The following is a 23,665-nucleotide window of genomic DNA, read 5'->3' as shown; positions in this document are numbered from 1 at the left end:
TAGCTTTTGACGGAACATGCATTGCTGCAAAGGTGAGTTAGCTTCCATCATTTTGAACATACATGAAAGATGAATTTTTGAAATATGACATTTGAAAAAGATAAAATCCATAGGAAAAAGAAGTAGGAACTTACTTTGAAGTTGTGGCCAAAGAATTCAAAGAATACCGAAGGCAAAACCATCCATGTTGAATTTGAAGTTTCAAGTTTTAAGCCCAAGTAGTGGAGATCAATCAGATAAGGGGAGTTGGTTTTGATGCCTTGGAAATCGGGAGGCTTTTATTTTGGGGTGTCCCGTTTCCTCTTCCTCCGCTTCTTCTTCGATTGCTCCACCTAATTTATTATCGTCTTCTCCGCCTAATTCCCCATCTTCTTGCCCTGCAAAATTTCCCAAAACCTAGTCTAGCGTAGCAAAGATCCTCGAAAATGTTGCCGGCTTCGGCAAAGAAATCCGAAGAGTCCAGGTCAAATTTTTCGTTTTTTTTTTTCCATCAATTGCACTGTTATTTGATTCCTTCTACTGGTCTCTCTCTGTCTCTTCCCTCACGCTCTCTCGCTCTTTCTGTCAAATTTTATGTTGTCGCCCTCCTCTTCTTTTCAGTGTAGTGAAACAGCGACGTATAATTTTTTAACAGAACTGCCTAGTTCGCCGCTGAGACCGCCTAGCCCGCCCAGTCGGCCGCCTAGACACCGCCTAATACCCTTGCCGATTTATTGAACGTTTTTGGAAAAATCGCGGTGGCGGTCCGACGCCCAGCGCCTAGGTGCCGCCTTGATCGCGTTTTAGAACATTCACAAAGAAAATAATTGCTTATTGCCCAATTGCTTGGGCATTTATTGCCTTATGGGGTGAAGTTGCTCTTATGGATTCAATATGCATATCGTCCGATTTGATAATTTCTAGTGACGTCGAGTTTTTGCATCAACATTATGAGAAATTTTTCAGTGTGCCGGAAACAACGTCTGATACATCAGGTGTTATAATATAATTGATTGAATTTTGTTTCTTCAAATATCCAACCAATTGTATTATTACACTTGCTGTACCGGATCGTGTTCATGCTCATGCTATCTTTGTTTCTTCGATTTTTTGTTTTTAATCTTGGTTCATGTTCATGCTATCTTTTTGTACAAGTCATGGCTAATTGTAGTTGTTGTTGTGTTTCGTGGTGGGGGAAACGGTCAGTTGGGTGTGATCAATATGAACTCCGAGCTAGTTGAGCCAGAACCTCTGCGAAATCAGCTACAAGTGTTGAAGTCGGTTGGTGTTGATGGTGTTATGGTTGATTGCTGGTGGGGAATCGTAGAGGCACACAGTCCGCAGGGATATAATTGGACTGGCTACAAGCAACTATTCCCAATTGTGCGCGATCTTAACCTTAAGTTACAGGTGAGTGGTATATACTTATACTAGCATTTTCTTTTTTCTCTTTGCTTGTGTATTACAATTTTTCTCTTCATCGTCTGTTTCTTGTTTCCTTTCAGTAGTCATGTCAATTACAGTGCCGAATTTCAGATTTTCAGTTTTTACAGCTGTTAACCTGCACTAATCAGACAATTTGGGTTTTTTCTTTCTTTTAGAACTAATAATGTTAAGTATCCTCGTACAATGAAGGAACGTGTGTCTCCGACATGATGCACTTTTGTTGCTGTAGGACATAAATCTGTTACTTAAATAGATTAAACCCTATTGTGAAGTTAAACTTGGGAATCAAATTTCATCATACTGTTGATCCTTAAGGTTGTAAACATATACTGCTTAACATGGCCAAAAAAATTGTCTTGGAAACTTTTTGAATTGGTCTCGGAAACTTATTTGACCGTTGTTGATACGTGACGTATATTTTCATTTTTAGAGTTAAATTTTGTCAGTCAAAATACATGTTCTGAAACAGTTGAGAAGGCTTTGATTTGGACAGATAATCATTCCGGGTGATTTGTACCAAGCTTTCCTTTCTTAATTGGTAGTCTTTCAGTTAATGACTGGGTATTGTTGGGTTTTTTTTTTTTTTTTCTTGAACAAACGATATTATCTACACTAAGGGGGAGGGTGTGGGCTTAGCCTCACAATGGGCTAGCAATAATATGGTTCAAACTCGCCTTTGGCGAGAATCAAACCGAAGATCTCTCACTAACAAGTGAAGAGGAATACCACTCGACCATAGTACTAAGTGGCTGACCGGCAATTGTCTTAAGTAAGGGGCATAATAGTCTTGAGTAGATTGCTGAAAAGTAATGCACTGCTAGCTTTTCTTTTTGTAAATTAGTCTGCGAGACTATTAGTTAAAACTGATTTTAAATAAGAGAAAGATTTTCTGCTTTACATTTTTCCTTTGAATATGCATTTTGGATATGGTGTGCATTGTCTTACTCTATATTGCTGTAGGTCGTGATGTCATTCCACGAGTGTGGAGGCAATGTCGGGGATGATGTACATATCCCACTTCCTCACTGGGTGACAGAAATTGGCCAAAATAATCCTGATGTATATTTTACTAATAAAGAAGGGAAACGCAACACTGAATGTCTCACATGGGGAATTGATAAAGAGCGGGTTTTAAGAGGCCGCACTGCTGTTGAGGTATAGTATTCGAGAATTACTTAGTTATGCTGGTCTTTTAATTTCTGTGGATTGCCATAGCTCCTTTCCTATATTTGACTTCTTTTACATGTTCCACTCATCTTTTAAAAGAAACTATTGCTAAACCTATTCCAACTTTTATACGTTCTTTATTTCTAAGAACTTTCCTTTTGTATGCCATAAGAATCAGACCCTATGCATTCTTACTGTTTGATGGTGAGAGTTTCTATTCTGTTATTTTATAATGGAACCAACACAGATTTACTTCAACTACATGAGGAGTTTCAGAGTTGAATTTGATGAGTTTTTTGAGAAAGGAATAATATCAGAAATTGAAGTTGGATTAGGTCCGTGTGGAGAGCTACGGTATCCTTCTTATCCTGAACATCATGGTTGGAAATATCCTGGTATTCGTGAATTCCAGGTACCTTAACAAATGGTGATCATTCCTTTCATTAGTGGCATGCATGATAGCTAGGAGTTGACAGTTATTTCTAAATGTTAAGTTAGTTGCCCTTCATTCATCTGTGATTATGACCTTAAGCCAGTAGCTCATTTGATTTTTTACTTCTATCTGAACTGTGAAATAGTTCTCTGATTCAACCTGGTTCAGTGCAGTGTTATGACCGATACTTGATGAAGAATCTGACGCAGGCTGCAGAAGCAAGGGGTCACTCCTTCTGGGCCAGAGTACCAGATAATACAGGCTCTTATAATTCCCAACCACATGAGACAGGGTTTTTCCGTGACTCAGGTGATTATGATAGCTACTATGGCAGATTCTTTCTTAATTGGTACACCTGTGTTTTGATTGATCATGGTGACCGTGTACTTGCTCTGGCCAATTTAGCTTTTGAAGGCACACGCATCGCTACAAAGGTTAGTCACTTTATTGGACATTAGTTCTACACAGTTTTTTTTTTTTTTTGTGTGTGTGTGTGTGGAGTTTATTTGATTTATGAGCAGGTATCAGGTATCCAGCCATCCTGCTGGATTTTACAACTCCTGCAATCGTGATGGGTATGCGCCAATTTCAGCAATGTTAAAGAAGGATGGGGATGCTCTGAATTTCACATGTGTTGAAATGAACACATTAGACCAACATGAGGGCTTTCCGGAAGCACTGGCAGACCCCGAGGGATTAGTTTGGCAGGTAAGCACAGAAACTCGTGTAATTACTTCCTGGATTTTAAGCATATGTAAATTAAGCAATAAATATAAATCACCACCATTTGGAAAAGTGAGCATCCGGGTTGGCTGGATGAGCAGAAGCTTAAAAAGCATCAATTAGAATTTTGAGCTGAATAGGCATATTTCTTTTATTTTTGGGAAGGTGGCCACATTTAGTGTCCCGAGTCAGTTGCTATTTTGTGAATAATGGATCTGCTCAAATTCATTTTTCTCCATCTGTCAAACAATTACTTTAAAAATTTTCTAACTAACATGGGCAAGCAACACTGGATCAAGAGGGGCGGGTCTGTTGTTACATGTGAAATGTCAGTTTCCTTTGGATTATGTACCGAAATATTATCTGTGCAGCCTTTTTTTTCTTGTTTTTGATAATTTCTTTGATTTATGTATACAACATGGGTGTAGCGGAGATGAGGATGCTTCGTTGGATGTGTGGGCTCACGAGAAAGGATAAGATTAGGAATGAGGATATCCGAGGTAAAGTAGGAGTAGTCGAAATTGAAGGAAAAATGAGAGAAAATCGGTTACGGGGGGTTGGACATGTGCAAAGAAGGCCTACTGACGCTCCGGTTCGAAGATGTGACTACGGGACAGAGGTTCAGGGCTGAAGGGGTAGAGGAAGACCTAGGAAAACTTTGGAAGAGACCCTAAGAAAAGACGTAGAGTACTTGGATCTAACGGAGGACATGATACAAAACCGAGCGCAATGGCGTTCTAGGATTCATGTAGCCGACCCCACTTAGCAGGAAAAGGCTTTGTTGTTGTTGTTGTTGTTGTTGTTTGATAATTTCTTTGGATTTCATTTTTTTTTCATGTGCTGAATGCTGCATGGGATGCTAACATTCCAGTTGCTAGTGAGAATGTCCTTACTTGCTTTGACGGAGAAGGCTACAACAAGATATTAGAAAATGCTAAGCCCTGGAACGATCCAGATGGCAGGCATTTATCAGCATTTACCTATCTCAGATTAAACCCAGTTCTCATTGAGAGGCATAACTTAACAGAGTTCGAACGATTTGTCAAGAGAATGCATGGTAAGAGTTGTAAGATCACATGGTTCTCTTTTCGTACATTGCTACACACTCAAGCATGAGCACATGTATGCACAAACTCGCATATACTTCATTTTATAGCAAGAAAAATGAGTAATACAATGCACTCTTTGGGACGTCCTCTTGTACAGCAAGAAAAATGAGTAATACAATGCACTCTTTGGGACGTCCTCTTGTACGCTCAGAAGTTTTTATTTCTCATATTATGTTGTGTTGCTTGGTTGCACCCTTTGAATAAGACCCCTGCATAAGCCAAATTCAGGCATCTCGGATAAGCTCTAAATTCAAGCCTTCTCTCTAAAACTTGAGCTTATACGAGAAGCTAAAATCCAATTAATGAAATAATGTAGAGTGGCGAATGTATATTCTTAGATTCATGTATGCTTGTGTGCGTGCAAGCATGTAACTTCTTCTAGCTATAGGATCAACATTGGTAGAAGCTCTTTGTTTACACATTTCTTATCAATCAAAGCTGATTCAAACTGACGCTATACTCATATTTACTGAATTTCTTACACTCCAACCCATGGGGCATGCCACCATATGGTTTTACATATATACCCTACGAGCGGTGTATGACAAGCCACATGAACAACCAGGTCTGAAAAAATAATTATGAAAAGCCTGAAGTTGAATATTTTTTTCCTGCTGTGTAAACGATGAAGTTGAGTTTTGCTTCCTATAATAGTGTACCTAATTCCCCATATTGTGTTCTTTAAACAGGGTTTTCACTCTGCAAGTCACGTTGTATGGCACGTAGAAAAAAAAATTAAAGCATATTCTGTTGTCCTATGCGTCTATCAATTGTCACTGCATTTTGTTTTCGGATAGATTACCATGTATATAATCTATATCATATGCCTGCTGCTATGATCTGTACAATACGCTTGCTATTATGAGACGATATGTCTCGCATGGTGTATCGCTTGCTTTGTTTTTTCTGTTGGCTCCTGATGTATACAATACGCTTGCTCTAATCTAAATTTAATACACTTGAAAACGCAGGAGAAGCCGCTCCTGATGTTTAGATCAACTCAAATATACAGCACACCGGTTTCAGGGGACGGACGAGGGGCTTGCTGCTTCGGAGAGAGATTAATAAAACTTCGACTCGTCTGTGTGTGCAAATCTACATATAGGAATTAAAGAAAGTTTTATAGCATTCTACAGGTTTGGTGTATTAACTGATAAAACTATGGTTACAAACTTGTAACCAATGATGGTAATTTATAACATATTTCCATTCCAAATCCCACAATTGCATACTCATGTCATGAGCCTTGTTTTTAGCTTCAAGTTACTAAAAGTGTCGAGAAAGGAAACAAACAACACCCCACTTGTAAGTGATTCCAGATCAGCTCAACAACGATGGATGTTTTTGTGGTTGCAAACGTTGATGGAGGCTAAATTGCACAAATCATTAGTGCGTGAAGTGGGTTATATGTCAATGTTACTTGTGTGCACGGGTGACACAGACATATGACCCACTCCGCATGAATGATTTGTGCAATTTGACTAATTTGCAATTAGAGATGGGGACGATTGATTGTATTGGCATTGTATGATCAATAACGTTGTTCAATGCAATTAATATAACACAATGGGTATCATTTTTAAATGGTGGATAATTCATTTATGCGAAATTTTAGAATAATAAAAAATTATATGATTTTTTAAGTCTTTTGGAGGAACAAGAGTTGCAGGTTCGCAGTTGGAATAATGAAATTTCCACACAATTAAGACATAAGTCTCACTTTCTAATTGATAGAGATTCTTGTGTATGACTTGTGATACATGAAACTTTTATTACTGTTTAAAAAAGATAAGGGGGATTTGTGTGTGCATACCACATGGATAGATGATCCTCATGATAAGCACCAAGTTTTGTCCAAAATGTGACTCCATAATTAGTTCATTTTATTTCATATTGATCAAATTGAGTTCAATTACAATGTATATCATACGATGTTTGGGGTGAAACCCAAATATTATATTCTTCTTCATCAATGCCTTGTCCATTGGGGCGAAGCCAAAAAATAGATGGACAAGACTGCGATGAAGAAGAAGCTCATTAAGCTCGTGAAAGGTAGGCCATGGCAATCCGTGCAAATGGGCAGATGAGAAGAACAAAAATAAGACAACCTTTGAATGCTTGATAAGCTAGTCAGTCTACAATAGAGGACCAGGTTCTTCAATATAAACCTCGAATAATAGTTCTTCACTAATTAATTCTCTTTTTAAAGTAAGAATTTATAATACATTATTTCACTTTTATAACTAAGAACTTGATCATCACCTAGCTGACAAAGAACATGTTAGCTCTACGTTAGAACATATTGGGTCTTGAATGTCACCCACTGCCACAGGAGTCTCTTGTGGGCATAGAGAAGGCCTGGGGGGCATTTGCAGACATTCAACATCTCCTCCAAGCATCTCGATGACTTTGTGCATCGAAGGGCGATCAGTTGGTTTCATTTGAATGCACCACAAGACGGTTATAACCATCTTTCTTATTACATTCTTTTCCTCCTCTGTTACATTGTCCAATTCCAAGTCATTTCCCACATTATACTGATCGTATACCCAGTGGGAAGTAGATTTGGCTTGAATGCTCTACCGTTGTATTCAAATTCTTCCTTCTGCTTGCCATTTCCATCAACAACATTCCGAAACTATAGACATCGGCCTTGTGTGAGACGCCTCCAATATTTTTGTAGAACAATTCAGGAGCAATATATCCCATTGTCCCCCTCGCTGCCGTCAACGTGACAATGCTATTATCTACAGGATACAACTTTGCTAGCCCAAAGTCAGAAACCTTTGCTTTGAAGTTCTCATCAAGAAGAATATTATGAGGCTTAATATTGAAATGGAGAATTTGCATTTCGCAACCTTGATGTAGATACTCAATACCTTGAGCCACTCCAAGAGAAATCTCATACATTTTGTTGATAGTTAAAGGGATACTTCTGTTTCTTGGTGGGGGGAATTGTCAGTTGGGTGTGATCAATATGAACTCCGTGCTAGTTGAGCCAGAAGCTCTACGAAATCAGCTACAAGTGTTGAAGTCGGTTGGTGTTGATGGTGTTATGGTTGATTGCTGGTGGGGAATCATAGAGGCACACAGTCCGCAGGGATATAATTGGAGTGGCCACAAGAAACTATTCCAAATTGTGCGCGATCTTAACCTTAAGTTACAGGTGAGTGGTATATACTTATACTAGCATTTTCTTTTTTCTCTTTGCTTGTGTAGTACAATTTTTCTCTTCATCGTCTGTTTCTTGTTTGGTCGTACCCAGTGCGCAAGGCTTCCGCTTTACGCAGGGTCTGGGAGAGGTGAATGTCGGCTAGCCTTACCCCCATTTATGGAGAGGCTGCTCCCAAGTCTCGAACCCGAGACCTACCGCTCATGGGCGAAGGCACTTGCCATCGCACCAAGTGCGACCTCTCCCAAACCCTGCGTAAAGCAGGAGCCTTGTGTACTGGGTACGACCTTTATTGTCTGTTTCTTGTTTCCTTTTAGTAGTCATGTCAATTACAGTGCCAAATTTCAGATTTTCAGTTTTTACAGATGTTAACCTGCACTAATCTGACAATTTGGGTTTTTTTTCTTTCTTTTAGAACTGATAATGTTAAGTATCCTCGTACAATGAATGATTCTGGAAGTATCACATTTGTCTCCGACATGATGCACTTTTGTTGCTGTAGGACATAAATCTGTTACTTAAATAGATTAAACCCTTTTGTGAAGTTAAACTTGGGAATCAAATTTCATCATACTGTTGATCCTTACGGTTGTAAACATATACTGCTTAACATGGCCAAAAAATCGTCTTGGAAACTTTTTGAATTGGTCTCGGAAACTTATTTGACCGTTGTTGATAGGTGACGTATATTTTCATTTTTAGAGTTAAATTTTGTCAGTCAAAATACATGTTATGAAACAGTTGAGAAGGCTTTGATTTGGACATATAATCATTCAACCGTAGTACTAAGTGGCTAACCGGCTATTGTCTTAGGTAAGGGGCATAATAGTCTTGAGTAGATTGCTGAAAAGTAATGCACTGCTAGCTTTTCTTTTTGTAAATTAGTTTGCGAGACTATCAGTTAAAACGCATTTTAAATAAGAGAGATTTTCTGCTTTACATTTTTCCTTTGAATATGCATTTTGGATATGGTGTGCATTGTCTTACTCTACATTGCTGTAGGTCGTGATGTCATTCCACGAGTGTGGAGGCAATGTCGGGGATGATGTACATATCCCACTTCCTCACCGGGTGACAGAAATTGGCCAAAAGAATCTTGATATATATTTTACTAATAAAGAAGGGAAACGCAACACTGAATGTCTGACATGGGGAATTGATAAAGAGGGGGTTTAAGAGGCCGCACTGCTGACATGGGGAATTACTTAGTTATGCTGGTCTTTTAATCTCTATGGATTGCCATTGCTCCCTTCCTATATTTGACTTCTTTTACATGTTCCACTTATCTTTCAAAAGAAACTATTGCTAAACCTTTTCCAACTTTTATACGTTCTTTATTTCTAAGAACTTTCCTTTTGTATGCCATAAGAATCAGACCCTATGCATTCTTACCGTTTGATGGTGAGAGTTTCTATTCTGTTATTTTATAATGGAACCAACGCAGGTTTACTTCGACTACATGAGGAGCTTCAGAGTTGAATTTGTTGAGTTTTTTTTAGGAAGGAATAATATCAGAAATTGAAGTTGGATTAGGTCCGTGTGGTGAGCTACGGTATCCTTCTTATCCTGAACATCATGGTTGGAAATATCCTGGTATTGGTGAATTCCAGGTACCTTAACAAATGGTGATCATTCCTTTCTTTAGTGGCATGCATGATAGCTAGGAGTTGACAGTTATTTCTAAATGTTAAGTTAGTTGCCCTTCATTCATCTGTGATTTTGACCTTAAGCCAGTAGCTCATTTGATTTTTCACTTCTATCTGAACTTTGAAATAGTTCTCTGATTCAACCTGGTTCAGTGCAGTGTTATGACCGATACTTGATGAAGAATATGACGCATGCTGCAGAAGCAAGGGGCCACTCCTTCTGGGCCGGAGTACCAGATAATGCAGGCTCTTATAATTCCCAACCACATGAGACAGGGTTTTTCCGTGATGGAGGTGATTATGATAGCTACTATGGCAGATTCTTTCTTAATTGGTACACCCGTGTTTTGACTGATCATGGTGACCGTGTACTTGCTCTGGCCAATTTAGCTTTTGAAGGCACACGCATTGCTACAAAGGTTAGTCACTTCATTGGACATTAATTCTACACAGTTTTTTTATTTTTATTTTTATTTTTTATTTTTTAGTGTTGTGATTGGCTCATATTTTGAGCTGTTAACAATTAAGTGACTTTGTGTGTTATGCTTTCGGAATAGTGACCAAATGTGTCCATATCTCATTTTGGTTAATAGTGGAAGACAATGATGATGTTTCATGGGATTCTTTTGTTTTGGCCTTTTTTATTGATTTCCCATTTGCATGCCATGAAAGTGGCTTTGGGTTTTGAGTAAAAGGCAAAGGGAGCATGATGCATCATCATTATGTCTATGCAAAAAAGGAGAGGTTGATTCATTTTTCTGTCCATTTAACTGCAAAGAGCCGGTGTGGAGAGAGGGGAGAGATAGCATCCGAAGGAGAACACAAAGGAGAGAAAATATAGAGTAAGAGTGAGAAACTCTTGGGGAGAGTGAGTCTCTTAGTAAAATTCTGTGAGGGTACAAGGGATTGGGGTTTGGGTTATGTCGATTTAACTCAAGTGTATCTTGTACTAGTTATTTTCATAGTGAAGAGCAATATCTCTCGGAGGACGTAGGCAGTTTTTTGCCGAACCTCGTAAATTTCTCGGTGTCTTTATTTCTTGTATTTTATTCTGTTCAACTGAGTGTGATTTTGGTGAGGTTGTAATCTGAATCTCGTTTCCGTACTGACGAACGGGCCAAGGCACAACATTTAGTGTGTGGAGTTTATTTGATTTATGAGCAGGTATCAGGTATCCACTGGTGGTACAAGACTGCCAGCCATCCTGCTGAATTAACTGCTGGATTTTACAACTCCTGCAATCGTGATGGGTATGCGCCAATTTCAGCAATGTTAAAAAAGCATGAGGCTGCTCTGAATTTCACATGTGTTGAAATGCGCACATTAGACCAACATGAGGGCTTTCCGGAAGCACTGGCAGACCCCGAGGGATTAGTTTGGCAGGTAAGCACAGAAACTCGTGTAATTACTTCCTGGATTTTAAGCATATGTAATTACTTCCTGGCAGACCCCGAGGGGAGGGTCTGTTGTTACATGTGAAATGTCAGTTTCCTTTGGACTATGTACCGAAATATTATCTGTGTAGCCTTTTTGTTTTCTTTTTGATAATTTTTTTTGGATTTCAATTTTTGTTCAGGTGCTGAATTCTGCATGGGATGCTAACATTCCAGTTGCTAGTGAGAATGCTCTTACTTGCTTTGACAGAGAAGGCTACAACAAGATATTAGAAAATGCTAAGCCCTGGAACGATCCCGATGGCAGGCATTTATCAGCATTTACCTATCTCAGATTAAGCCCAGTTCTCATTGAGAGGCATAACTTAACAGAGTTCGAACGATTTGTCAAGAGAATGCATGGTAAGAGTTGTAAGACCACGTGGTTCTCTTTTCGTACATTGCTACACACTCAAGCATGAGCACATGTATGCACAAACTTGCATATATTTCATTTTATAGCAAGAAAAATGAGTAATACAATGCACTCCTTGGGATGTCCTCTTGTACGCTCAGAAGTTTTTATTTCTCATATTATGTTGTGTTGCTTGGTTGCACCCTTTGAATAAGACCCCTGCATAAGCCGAAATCAGGCATCTCCGATAAGCTCTAAATTCAAGCCTTCTCTCTAAAACTTGAGCTTATACGAGAAGCTGAAATCCAATTAATGAAATAATGTAGAGTATCGAATGTATATTCTTAGATTCATGCATGCTTGTGTGCGTGCAAGCATGTAACTTCTTCTAGCCATTGGATCAACATGTTGTTTTTCTTGTCTCTTTACTGGATTTTATGAAGAAGAAAGAAGAACAATGAAAGAAAATGAGAGAAGTCGAAAAGGTGAAGCTCTCTGTAGAAAACTACTAACAGAGCATTTTGTATTTCTTCATATCACACACTTAAAATTGCACACACTCGGTGCTTACATTCAGTTGGAATCCAAGGTGGATTCACATTCATTACAAAGCAATCTCAACCTTTCATCTAGCTATATGCTAGGATCATGACACCTGGCATTATTTGCCTTACAACTATATATCTTCTCACTTAGAATTTTATCATAAGTGCATACACATTTTAATATCACAACTTATTTCAATAACAGCTATAGACTTATAATTCAACACTCCCCTTTAAGTCTAAAGCTGATTTCACTCCAAGCTTGCTCCTAAAAAAATTAAACCGATCCTCGGCGAGAGACTTTGTAAAGATATCTGCTAATTGCTTTTCTGTGGGACAATACATCAGATCAATGATGCCTTCCTGCAGTGCATCTTTGATAAAATGATACCTCCTGTCAATGTGTTTAGTCTTATGATGAAATACAGAATTCTTAGTAATTGCAATAGCAGAAGTATTATCACAGTGAAGGGGAGTAGCTTCAGTTTGTAATTCTCCAAAATCTTCCAAAACAAACCTCAGCCATATTGCTTGAGCCGTGGCTTCTGATGCACTTACATATTCAGCCTCTGCAGTTGAGAGTGCAACACAATTTTGTTTGACAGAAGCCCAAGAAAATACACCACTGCCAAATGAGAATGCATATCTGATGTGCTTTTGCTGTCCTCCAATGAACCACCCCAATCACTGTCACAAAAACCAATTAAACAAGCTTTTCTTCCTTTTACATACTCCAGGCCATAATCCAGAGTCCCCTTGATGTACCTGAGCACCATCTTTGCAGTTCTATAGTGCCTATTAGTAGGACAATGCATAAATCTTGCCAATAAACTTGCTGCATACATTATATTCGGCCTTGTAGCAGTAAGATATAAGAGATTTCCCACAATACTCCTATACATCTCCTCATTTGCAGATCCACTTCCATCATCTTTAGACAATTTCTCAGTAGCTACAAGAGGGGTTGAAACAGTCTTTGCTTCATTTAATCCAAACTTGCTCAGTAAAGAACTTGCATATTTCTTCTGATGAATGAAGATGCTAGAATCTGTTTGAATCACTCCCATCCCAAGAAAATGATGAAGAAGTCCCAGATCTATCATTTCATACTTCATCTTCATATCTTCCTTGAACTTTTCTAGCATTGACTTGCTACTACCAGTGTAGACTATATCATCTACATAGATAGAAACAATCAAGACATCTTCTCCCCTTGTCTTTATATATAGAGTTGGTTCACTCAAGCTTTTCTTGAAGTCACACTGTGAGAAATGATTGTCAATTTCTCCATACCAAGCTCTTGGAGCTTGCTTTAGACCATAGAGAGCCTTATGCAGCTTGTACACTTTGTCCTCCTTGCCTTTTACCACAAAGCCTTCAGGTTGCTCAACATAAACCTCTTCTTGCAATACTCCATTCAAGAAAGCCGATTTCACATCTAACTGATACAACTTCCAACTCTTTTGTGCAGCCCAGGCTATCAAAGTTCTGATAGTTTCTAATCTAGCAACTGGTGCATAGGTCTTATTGTAGTCTAAACCAGGTTTTTGTGCATACCCCTTTGCAACCAGCCTTGCTTTGTTCTTCAACACTGAGCCATCAAAATTTAACTTTGTTTTGTAGACCCATTTAACCCCTATAACAGGTTTTCCAGTTGGTCTGTTAACAAGTTTCCAGGTGCCATTCTTCTCAATCATGAATAATTCATCCTCCATAGCCTTTAACCAAGACTCATCTTGTTTGGCATCCTCATATTTCTCTGGATCCATGACACACATGTTGCATTGAGCCAACACATCACTCAGATTCCTCCACTTCAATGGTGTGTGATCATATGCTTGATTGACATCCTCATTCAAATTTAACATGCTTGCAGATTCCTCTGAAATGAGTGACTTGGATTGAACTTCAGAGTCTTCAATACTTAGCACTCTCCTAGATGGAGATAATGCAGATGATGTAGGAGATAGTACCAATCTGTCATCACTTCCTGTGTTTGCATCATTATAAACAAAACTTCCTGTATTGTGAGTAATAGACTTTGAGGACTTTTCTTCCCAATTCCAGACAGTTTCTTCACCAAACACAATGTCTCTAGACAAAATTAGTTTCTTAGATAGTGGATCAAATACCCTATACCCTTTTTCACAGGTTGCATATCCCACAAATACTCCTTTGAAGCTTTTAGGTTTAAGTTTATGTCTCTGTTCACTTGGAACATGAACAGAACATAGAGATCCAAATACTCTCAGGTGGGCTATTCCTGGTTTTCTACCGGAATAAGCTTCAAAATGTGTGATGTTGTTCAAAGCCTTTGTGGGACATCAATTTAGGATATATACAGATGTATGAACTGCTTCTGCCCAGAGAAAATATGGCATCATCTTCTCATGCAACATAGATTTCGCCATTTCAATCACGGTTATGTTCTTCCTCTCCACTACTCCATTTTGTTGTGGAGTATATGCAAGAGTAAGTTGTCTTTGTATTCCTTCCTTTTCACAGAACTGATCAAATTTTAATGACTTGAACTCCCCTTCTATATCACTTCTCAGAGTCTTAATCTTGAAACCACTTTGTAATTCTGCCCTAGCTTTGAATTTCTTAAAACAGTTGAATGCATCAGACTTATATCTCAAGAAATAGACCCAAATCATTCTGGTAAAATCATCTATCAGCAGCATGAAATACTTATTTCCAGCAATTGACTCAGTCTTCATAGGTCCACACAAATTAACATGAATCAGTTCAAGTGGAGCAGTTGCTCTGTACACTTGATTTCTTGGGAATTCTTCTTTGTGTTGTTTACCAAATTGGCAACCTTCACAGACTCCATTATAGTCTGCAAGCTGTGGCAAACCATGTACCATTTCCTTGTCTCTCAATTGTTTGAGACCACCAAAGTGTAAATGTCCAAGTCTTCTGTGCCAAGTCTCAGTATAGTGAGTGACACTAGCTTTCAACACCATTTGATTCTCAGAGAGCAAAGTAAGTGGATAACACCTATTCACTTTCTTTTTCACTCTCATAACCAAGCATTCCAGTGATGGACCATCATACACACTGCACATTCCACCTCCAAACACCAAGAAATATCCATGCTTATCCATTTGACCAACACTGAGTAAGTTCTCCTTTAAACCGGGAAGATACATTACTTCTCTAACATACTTTCTCCCTTTATTTGTATCAATAACCAAAGATCCCATTCCTGCAACATTCACAAGATTTCCAGTCGGCATTTGAACTTTGCCAGCTACATTGGTTCTGACCTTAACAAGCAAATCTACATTTCCTGTATTGTGATTGCTACAACCACTATCTATATACCACTCTTCATTCACCTTTGGTTTTGTGACTGTGTTGTTTGCATAAAACAGATTCATTTTCATCTCCAATTGATTTGCACTGTTTGCCTTTTGCACTGTTTTAGCTGCAGTACATTCTCTAGCCCAATGCCCAAATTTGTCACAATTGAAGCATTTTGGTTTCCCTTTGTATCTACACTCACCAAAATGATATTTAGAACACACTTTGCATTGAGGTTTTGTGACTTCTTGACTCATTGATCGAGATACATTCAAATTCTGATAAGTATTCAAAGGAGATTTCTGCTAAAATTTGGGTTTTGATTCCCATTTCTTGCCTTTAGAATTCCAGTTTCTCTAAGATTTGGATGAACCAGAGTAAACACCACTCTTATTTTGTTCATTTTGATTCACAGAGAGAGAAGAGAATACTCTCTCAGTTGCATCAACAGTATGCAAGTCAAACCGTTGTTCTTGGCTTTTTAAAATTGCAACTACCTCTTGCAACTCTACAGTCTCCAAACACTTTGTATTCTCAATAACTAGGCATATGGGGTCATATGGTTTACTAAGGCTAATCAAGACCTTCTGTACTAATCTCTCATTTGAAAGAATTTCACTAAACGTTTTCATCTGATTTATCACATCATTTAGCCTAGTAAGATACCCAGACAGAGTTTCATCATCACGCATTTTGGCATACTCAAATTCACGTCTCAGATTTTGCAATTTTACAGATCGTACCTGATCACCACCGTGATATTCTCCATACAGCAAATCCCAAGCCATCTTCGTTGATTGAGCATTAGCAATTCGAGGGAAGATCTGATCTGAGATTGCATTCTGAATGATTCCCAAAGCCTTTGCGTTTTGCATATATGCAGCCACAGTTTTCTCATCTTCTTCCTCTTCTGAACTTCCTTCAGCTTTCTTCTTCTCCTTTGAATCTGAGTTCGTAACTCCTTTTTCCACTAATCTCCATAACCCATGAGATTTGAAAATCGTCACCATCTTGATTCTCCAGAACTCGTAGTTCTCACCGGAGAAGATCGGAGTTCTCACCTCAGAACTTCCAGATCCAGCCATCACTTAGCTTAGATGATACGAGCACAAATCGAAAACAGGTTCTATGGAATTCCGGCGACTTTTCACCGAGCTTCGAGTGAGCTTCAATTCAGCTCAGTGAAATAACAGATTTTCGCCTAGACTTAGATGATCGAGCCTGGCTCTGAGGCCATGTTGTTTTTCTTGTCTCTTTATTGGATTTTATGAAGAAGAAAGAAGAACAATGAAAGAAAATGGGAGAAGTCGAAAAGGTGAAGCTCTCTGCAGAAAACTACTAACAGAGAATTTTGTATTTCTTCATATCACACACTTAAAATTGCACACACTCGGTGCTTACATTCAGTTGGAATCCAAGGTGGATTCACATTCATTACAAACCAATCTCAACCCTTCATCTAGCTATGTGCTAGGATCATGACACCTGGCATTATTTGCCTTACAACTATATATCTTCTCACTTAGAATTTTATCATAAGTGCATACACATTTTAATATCACAACTTATTTCAATAACAGCTATAGACTTATAATTCAACACAACATTGGTAGAAGCTCTTTGTTTACACATTTCTTATCAATCAAAGCTGATTCAAACTGACCCTACACTCATATTTACAGAATTTCTTACACTCCAAGACATGGGGCATACCACTATATGGTTTTACAATATATGTCACATATATACCCTATGAGCGGTGTATGACAAGCCACATGAACAACCATGTCTGAAAAAATAATTATGAAAAGCTTGAAGTTGATTTTTTTTTTCCTGCTGTGTAAACGATGAAGTTGAGTTTTGCTTCCTATAATAGTGTACCTAGTTCCTCATATTTTGTTCTTTAAACAGGATTTTCACTCTGCAAGTCACCGTGTATGGCGCGTAGAAAAAAAAATAATTAAAGCATATTCTGTTGTCCTACTCGTCTCTCAGTTGTCATGTCACTGCATTTTGTTTTCGGATAGATTACTGCGTTTATAATCTCTATCAAAAGCCTGCTGCTATGATCTGTACAATACGCTTGCTATTATGAGACGATATGTCTCACATGGTGTAGCGCTTGCTTTGTTTTTTTCTGTTGGCCTGATCTAACATCTAAATTAAATACACTTGAAAACGCAGGAGAAGCCGCTTCTGATGTTTAGATCAACTCAAATAGGCAGCACACCGGTTTCAGGGGACGGACGAGGGGCTTGCTGCTTCGGAGAGAGATCAATAAAAACTTTGACTCGTCTGTGTGCAAATCTACATATAGCAATAATAAAAGAAAGTTTTCTAGCATTCTACAGGTTTGGTGTATTAACTGATAAAACTATGGTTACAAACTTGTAACCAATGATAGTAATTTATAAGATATTTCCATTCCAAATCTCACAAATGCATACTCATGTCATGAGCCTTGTTTTTAGCTTCAAGTTACGAAAAGTGACGAGAAAGGAAACAAACAACACCCCACTTGTAAGTGATTCCAGATCAGCTCAACAACGATGGTTGTTTGTGTGGTTGCAAACGTTGATGGAGGCTAAATTGCACAAATCATTAGTGCGCGAAGTGGGTTATATGTCAATGTTACTCGTGTGCATTGGTTACACAGACATATGACCCGCACCGCATGAATGATTTGTGCAATTTGACTAATTTTCATTTAGAGATGGGGACGATTGATTGTATTGGCATTGTATGATCAATAATGTTGTTCAATGCAATTAATATAACACAATGAGTATCATTTTTAAATGGTGGGGAATTCATTGACGCAAGACTTTAGAATAATAAAAAAATTATATGACCTTTTAAGTCTTTTGGAGGAACAAAAGTTGCAGGTTCACAGTTGGAATAATGAAATTTTCACGCAATTAAGACAGAAGTCTCACTTTCTAATTGATAGAGATTCTTGTGTATGACTTGTGACACATGACACTTTTATTACAGTTTAAAAAAGGATAAGGGGGATGTGTGTGTGTATACCGCATGGATAGGTGATCCTTATGACAAGCACCAAATTTTGTCCAAAATGTGACTCCATAATTAGTTCATTCTTCTTCATCAGTGCCTTATCCATTGGGGCGAAGCCAAAAATTAGATGGACAAGACTGATGAAGAAGAAGCTCATTAAGCTCGTGAAAGGTAGGCCATGGCAATCCGTGCAAATGGGCAGATGAGAAGAACAAAAATAAGACAACCTTTGAATGCTTGATAAGCTAGTCAGTCTACTATAGAGGACCAGGTTCTTCAATATAAACCTCGAATAATAGTTCACTAATTAAATCTCCTTATAAAGTAAGGATTTATAATACATTATTTCACTTTTATAACTAAGAACTTGATCATCACCTAGCTGACAAAGAACATGTTAGCTCTACGTTAGAACATATTGGGTCTTGAATGTCACCCACTGCCACAGGAGTCTCTTGTGGGCACAGAGAAGGCCTGGGGGGCATTTGCAGACGTTCAACATCTCCTCCAAGCAGCTCGATGACTTTGTGCATCGAAGGGCGATCAGTTGGTTTCATTTGAATGCACCACAGGGCGGTTATAACCATCTTTCTGATTACATTCTTTTCCTCCTCTGTTACATTGTCCATCTCCAAGTCATTTCCCACATTATACTGATCGTATACCCACAGTGGGAAGTAGATTTGGCTTGAATGCTCTACCGTTGTTTTCAAATTCTTCCTTCTGCTTGCCATTTCCATCAACAACATTCCAAAACTATAGACATCGGCCTTGTGTGAGACGCCTCCAATATTTTTGTAGAACAATTCAGGAGCAATATATCCCATTGTCCCCCTCGCTGCCGTCAACGTGACAATGCTATTATCTACAGGATACAACTTTGCTAGCCCAAAGTCAGAAACCTTTGCTTTGAAGTTCTCATCAAGAAGAATATTATGAGGCTTAATATCGAAATGGAGAATTTGCATTTCGCAACCTTGATGTAGATAGTCAATCCCTTGAGCCACTCCAAGAGAAATCTCATACATTTTGTTGATAGTTAAAGGGATACTTCCTTCTTTGGAATAAATGTATTTATCAAGTGAGCCATTAGCCATGAATTCATATACTAGAGCGCGCTTTGATTCCTCCACACAATAACCAACTAGTCGCACCACATTAACATGGCGAATCCTTCCAATGGTAGCTATTTCACTAATGAAATCTTGGCCATTAGCTTTGGACTTGCCCAGAACTTTAATTGCTACAAAACGGCCGCTGCGTAACTTTCCTTTAAATACTGAGCCAAAGCCCCCTTCGCCCAACTTATCCTTAAACTTGCGAGTCATCTTCTTGACGTCCGAGTAAGAGTACCTTATAGGCATGAAATTCTTTTCGCGCTGTAGAAAGTCTTCTATTGTGCTATACATTGACAAATGTCTTCTTCGCCATTTATAGACTAAAAATACAGCCGCAATTGGAATGCTAAACAGTAGTCTTGCTGGAAAAAATAAGCCTGCAGAAAAATATATCACCAAAAGAATCATATGAAAAGAAACTTATATGTTAGATCCACACTACTTTCAACTTTCTTCAACTTCTTTTGTTTCTAAATTACATTTTACTTTGTTTCATTCATGTCAAGTTGGAATCTACACACACATATACAACTAATAATTCAAGCTTTTCTTACCGATGCCCATCAGTATTGCCCATGGAACCGCTGCAACAAAATAACAAAGAGTAAAAGCCAATTATATCAACGGCTATAAGTTTGAAAAGTGAATAAAAATCAAAGACTTGACTACATATATGCAAGAAATACAAGCTCTGTCTTACCGATGGAATGGATGTAATGGAATGGAAACCATCGAGGCAAGTTTCCTGCAATAAATACCAAACAAAATTCAGCAACGACAAAACACTATACTACATAGACAGAAGTTAGCATTTGAAGAGACAGTCCTTACCAAGATCCACGGTTGCACTCAGAAAATAACCTACAGTAGTGAAAAAAATACACAACATTAGCAATACCACAACGAGTCTTCATTAGTGTTAAATCATCAAGTTTTGAAACATATCTATTCAGCGAGTCCTACAATTACGCTTTTGGTATATAACCAACAAGTGAATGCCAAATTTCAAAGATGATTTAGTTTACTGCCTGCCATGTTTACTTATAGGGTAATTATCCACAACCTCAATCTTGGGCCACACAACAAACTTTTACTCCATTTTTTTTAGGGAACTTTAACGAAAAGCACCCGGTACTGTTCACTTTAATGAAAAACCACATTTTTACACTAAAAAGTCAATCCTGGTACTATTCACTGTACCCTTTATTTTGTCTTTATCATTAAAACTCAAAGTTTTCAAGCCCTTTTCATTAGTTTTCCTTTTTTTTTTAAGGAAAACTAATGAAAATGGTTTGAAAACTTTAAGTTTTAATGATAAGGACAAAATAAAGGATAAAGTGAATAGTATCAGGATTGACTTTTTAGTGTAAAATTGTGGTTTTTCGTTAAAGTGAACAGTACCGGGTGCTTTTCGTTAAAGTTCCCTAAGAATTTTAACATTGCAATATTATACATTAACTTACGTATTTGTTACAACGTCAAATCTCCGTCTCCTTATTCATCAATTTGTTTGTTAACCGCTCACATAATAGACGCGAGACCCACTCTCTCGCCCAACTGAATTGAAAAATTAATTAAATATTAATAACTTAAGAATTTCAAAAACCTTCGCACACTACTACACGCTAGTGTGCAAGACTACTCAAAAACCTTAATTTATTACTATTTAATTTCCTCATAATAGGAAAACTAACGAAAAGTCCAAAAAAAACATTAGTTTTAATGAAAAAGAACAAATAAAGGTTTAAGTGAATAGTACTAGAAAAGGTAAAAATGTGGTTTTTCGTTAAAAGTGAACAATACCGAGAGTATTTCATTAAAACTCCCTTTCTCAATTCAATTGGGCGAGGGAGTGGCTAGCAATTGCAAGGTCATCATTTAATAGACAAATAATTGATAAAAATACGGAAGTCTAATATTGCAACGAATTTATAAGTTAATATATGATGTTGCAATATTAAAAAAATGAGGTACAAGTTTGTTATGTGACATAATTTACTTACTTCTAATTTGTTGGAAGAGGATACACGTTGAAATCTAACTACAAAAGTTAGAGGCTTGTGTATACTCTAAAGTAGACCTATAAATGGGTCATCCGACCCGACCCGTTAAGTTAACGGGTCATCCGAACCCGATCCGTTAAGCTAACGGATCACCTGTTTCATCCGTTAACAATTATTATTATTATTTTCTTTTCTTTTTTGCATAGAGTTTATTTTTTGTTATTAAGACTTTACTGAAATTCCTAAAACATCCTCAACTAACGGTTGCTAACAGATCTAACGGATTGTTAACGGGTTCACCCGTTAGCGACCCGACCCATTAAGCATCCACCTAAATACTAATATTAACGGGTTGAGTCGGGTCGCGTTAACGGGTCGGATCCAAAATGCCAGGTCTACTCTAAAGTTGTAAATATTGAATTTTAAAGAGAAACAAAAAGGAAGATTTATTTTCTTCATTTTTGTTTCGGAGAGGAACCACTTACGGATTTGAGCCCATTCATATTGAAGGAAACCTACAGTAAAAGAATAAAACAACATTAGCATAACAACCGTTAGAAAATAAAATTCAAGTTGCTGCCATTTGTTGATACCTGTACAGCATTAGCATATATAAGAAATAATGCAACATAATTCATTTGTCATATAATTGACTGCAAAATTGGGATATAGTTTTGGGAAATGGCCATTATATAAGAAAAATGGTAAATTACACTTTATTACCTTAAGTTTGGTATCGATTTCAATTTCTTACAATATCTTTAAAATATTTCACTTTTATACCATAAGTACTATTTTATTTCAATATAGTACATCCATTACATTTTCATCCGTAAAAAACTGACGTGGTTGCCATAAATTATTTTTTTATTCATTTAAAAATAAATAATTTAAAAGTTATTAATTTAAAATAAAAATTAAATAAATACATAAAAAAACAAAAAAAACAAAAAAACAAGAACCCATCTTCTTCCCCGACCCCCTCCCTGCAACCCAAACCCCCCATTCCACCCCACCCCACCTCCCCCGCAACCCCCCCCCCCCCCCCAACCGAAAACCCTAAAAAGCCCAGGAAACGAGAGTTACAGAAGACACACAGAGGTGCCCCTACGGAGACAAGGAGAAGAAGACGGATCGGGTCTTGTAGCTGCTTTCTCCTTCTCAGTCCACTTCTCTTCTCCCTCTCTGAATCCATTTCTCTTCTCTCTCTCTCTCTCTCTTCTTTCTCTCTCTCTCTAGAATTCCCTTTGCTTTGACTGAGGTCTCCACTCACAATGATCGCATGGACTGCTGCCTCATCGTCGATGGTAAGGTAATCTTCTAGCTCCTTCTAAGCTGCGATTTTCAGTTAAATTTGGGGATTTTGCATCTGGGTTTTGGGGAATGTGCATCCGGGTTTTAATTTGAGGGTGTCTGTGTGTGATCGAATCTGGGTTTTGCTCTGATTGGATCTGTGTGAAGTGCTTTTTTTTTCGTCTTGAGAATTCAATTCCCCCTTTTGATTTTGGGGGTTTTGGATGGGGGGTTTGGGTTGCAGGGAAGGGGGGCGGGGAAGAAGATGGCTTCTGGGTTGTTTTTTTTTTTTTAATTAATAACTTTTTTAATTAATTATTTTTAAATGAATAAAAATATAAATTTTTTGCCACACAAATTTGGCAACCACGTGGCATAACTGTAGCAGTTACATCAACCCTTAACGAATAAATGAATGAAAAATGTAATTGATGTACTATATTGAAATAAAATAGTATTTAAGGTATGAAAGTGAAATGTTTTAAAAATGTTGTAAGAAATTGAAATCGATCACAAAAAATAGTAAAGTATAATTTACCCTAAGAAAAATAATTATAAGAAAAACAATTATAAGTGTTTAGCTGTAATAGAAATATAGACAACAACCACAAGATAAACAGAGTCTTAATAGGATGAAATGTTTATCTCTTTATAAAGTTCAGATAACCTCATAAATATTGTATTATTAAGATATTATTGTTACGATATGATATCCATAATAATGTCTATATGTATCTATATACTGTTGACATGATGTGAATATTGTTGATATATTTTTGGATTCTTTAGATATATACCCTTGCAACTCTTATTTCCTAGACAAAAACCCACCTAGTTATAAACAATTAAATAAAACCCAAATTTAAAAATGACTGTCAAGTATAGAAGTAATTGACCTATTATTACCAAATATTTA

General features: G+C 37.6%; 2 protein-coding genes and 2 pseudogenes across 6 annotated transcripts in view; 3 read left to right on the top strand and 1 right to left on the bottom strand.

Moving 5' to 3' along the window:
• Positions 1–17,757, top strand: part of LOC126631901 (beta-amylase 2, chloroplastic-like) — a 67,684-nt pseudogene extending 49,927 nt beyond the window's left edge.
• LOC126631438 (beta-amylase 2, chloroplastic-like) overlaps positions 1–23,665 on the top strand; it is a 109,147-nt gene that overhangs the window by 55,288 nt on the left and 30,194 nt on the right. The gene's annotated exons all lie outside the window — the stretch shown is intronic.
• LOC126631696 (beta-amylase 7-like) overlaps positions 1–23,665 on the top strand; it is a 48,754-nt pseudogene that overhangs the window by 3,947 nt on the left and 21,142 nt on the right.
• LOC126631626 (rust resistance kinase Lr10-like) overlaps positions 1–23,665 on the bottom strand; it is a 69,142-nt gene that overhangs the window by 43,811 nt on the left and 1,666 nt on the right. The window contains exons 2-5 of one of the 3 annotated variants that reach the window (XM_050301753.1): positions 21,942–21,971; positions 20,154–20,198; positions 20,008–20,037; positions 18,714–19,830 (exon numbers count right to left, since the gene is read on the bottom strand). In XM_050301753.1, coding sequence (XP_050157710.1) covers positions 18,714–19,830; positions 20,008–20,037; positions 20,154–20,198; positions 21,942–21,971 — 1,222 coding nt within the window. Of the gene's footprint in view, positions 1–18,569; positions 20,038–20,153; positions 20,199–20,284; positions 20,555–21,941; positions 21,972–23,665 lie in introns of those variants that run through there. The other 2 variants (XM_050301760.1, XM_050301767.1) reach the window with 2 other exon arrangements.

The sequence above is a fragment of the Malus sylvestris genome, chromosome 1 (genome assembly GCF_916048215.2).
Source record: "Malus sylvestris chromosome 1, drMalSylv7.2, whole genome shotgun sequence".
NCBI classification, from domain to species: Eukaryota; Viridiplantae; Streptophyta; class Magnoliopsida; order Rosales; family Rosaceae; genus Malus; species Malus sylvestris.
Note: the sequence above shows the minus strand (reverse complement) of the source record. Positions and strands in the feature narration are given on the sequence as shown.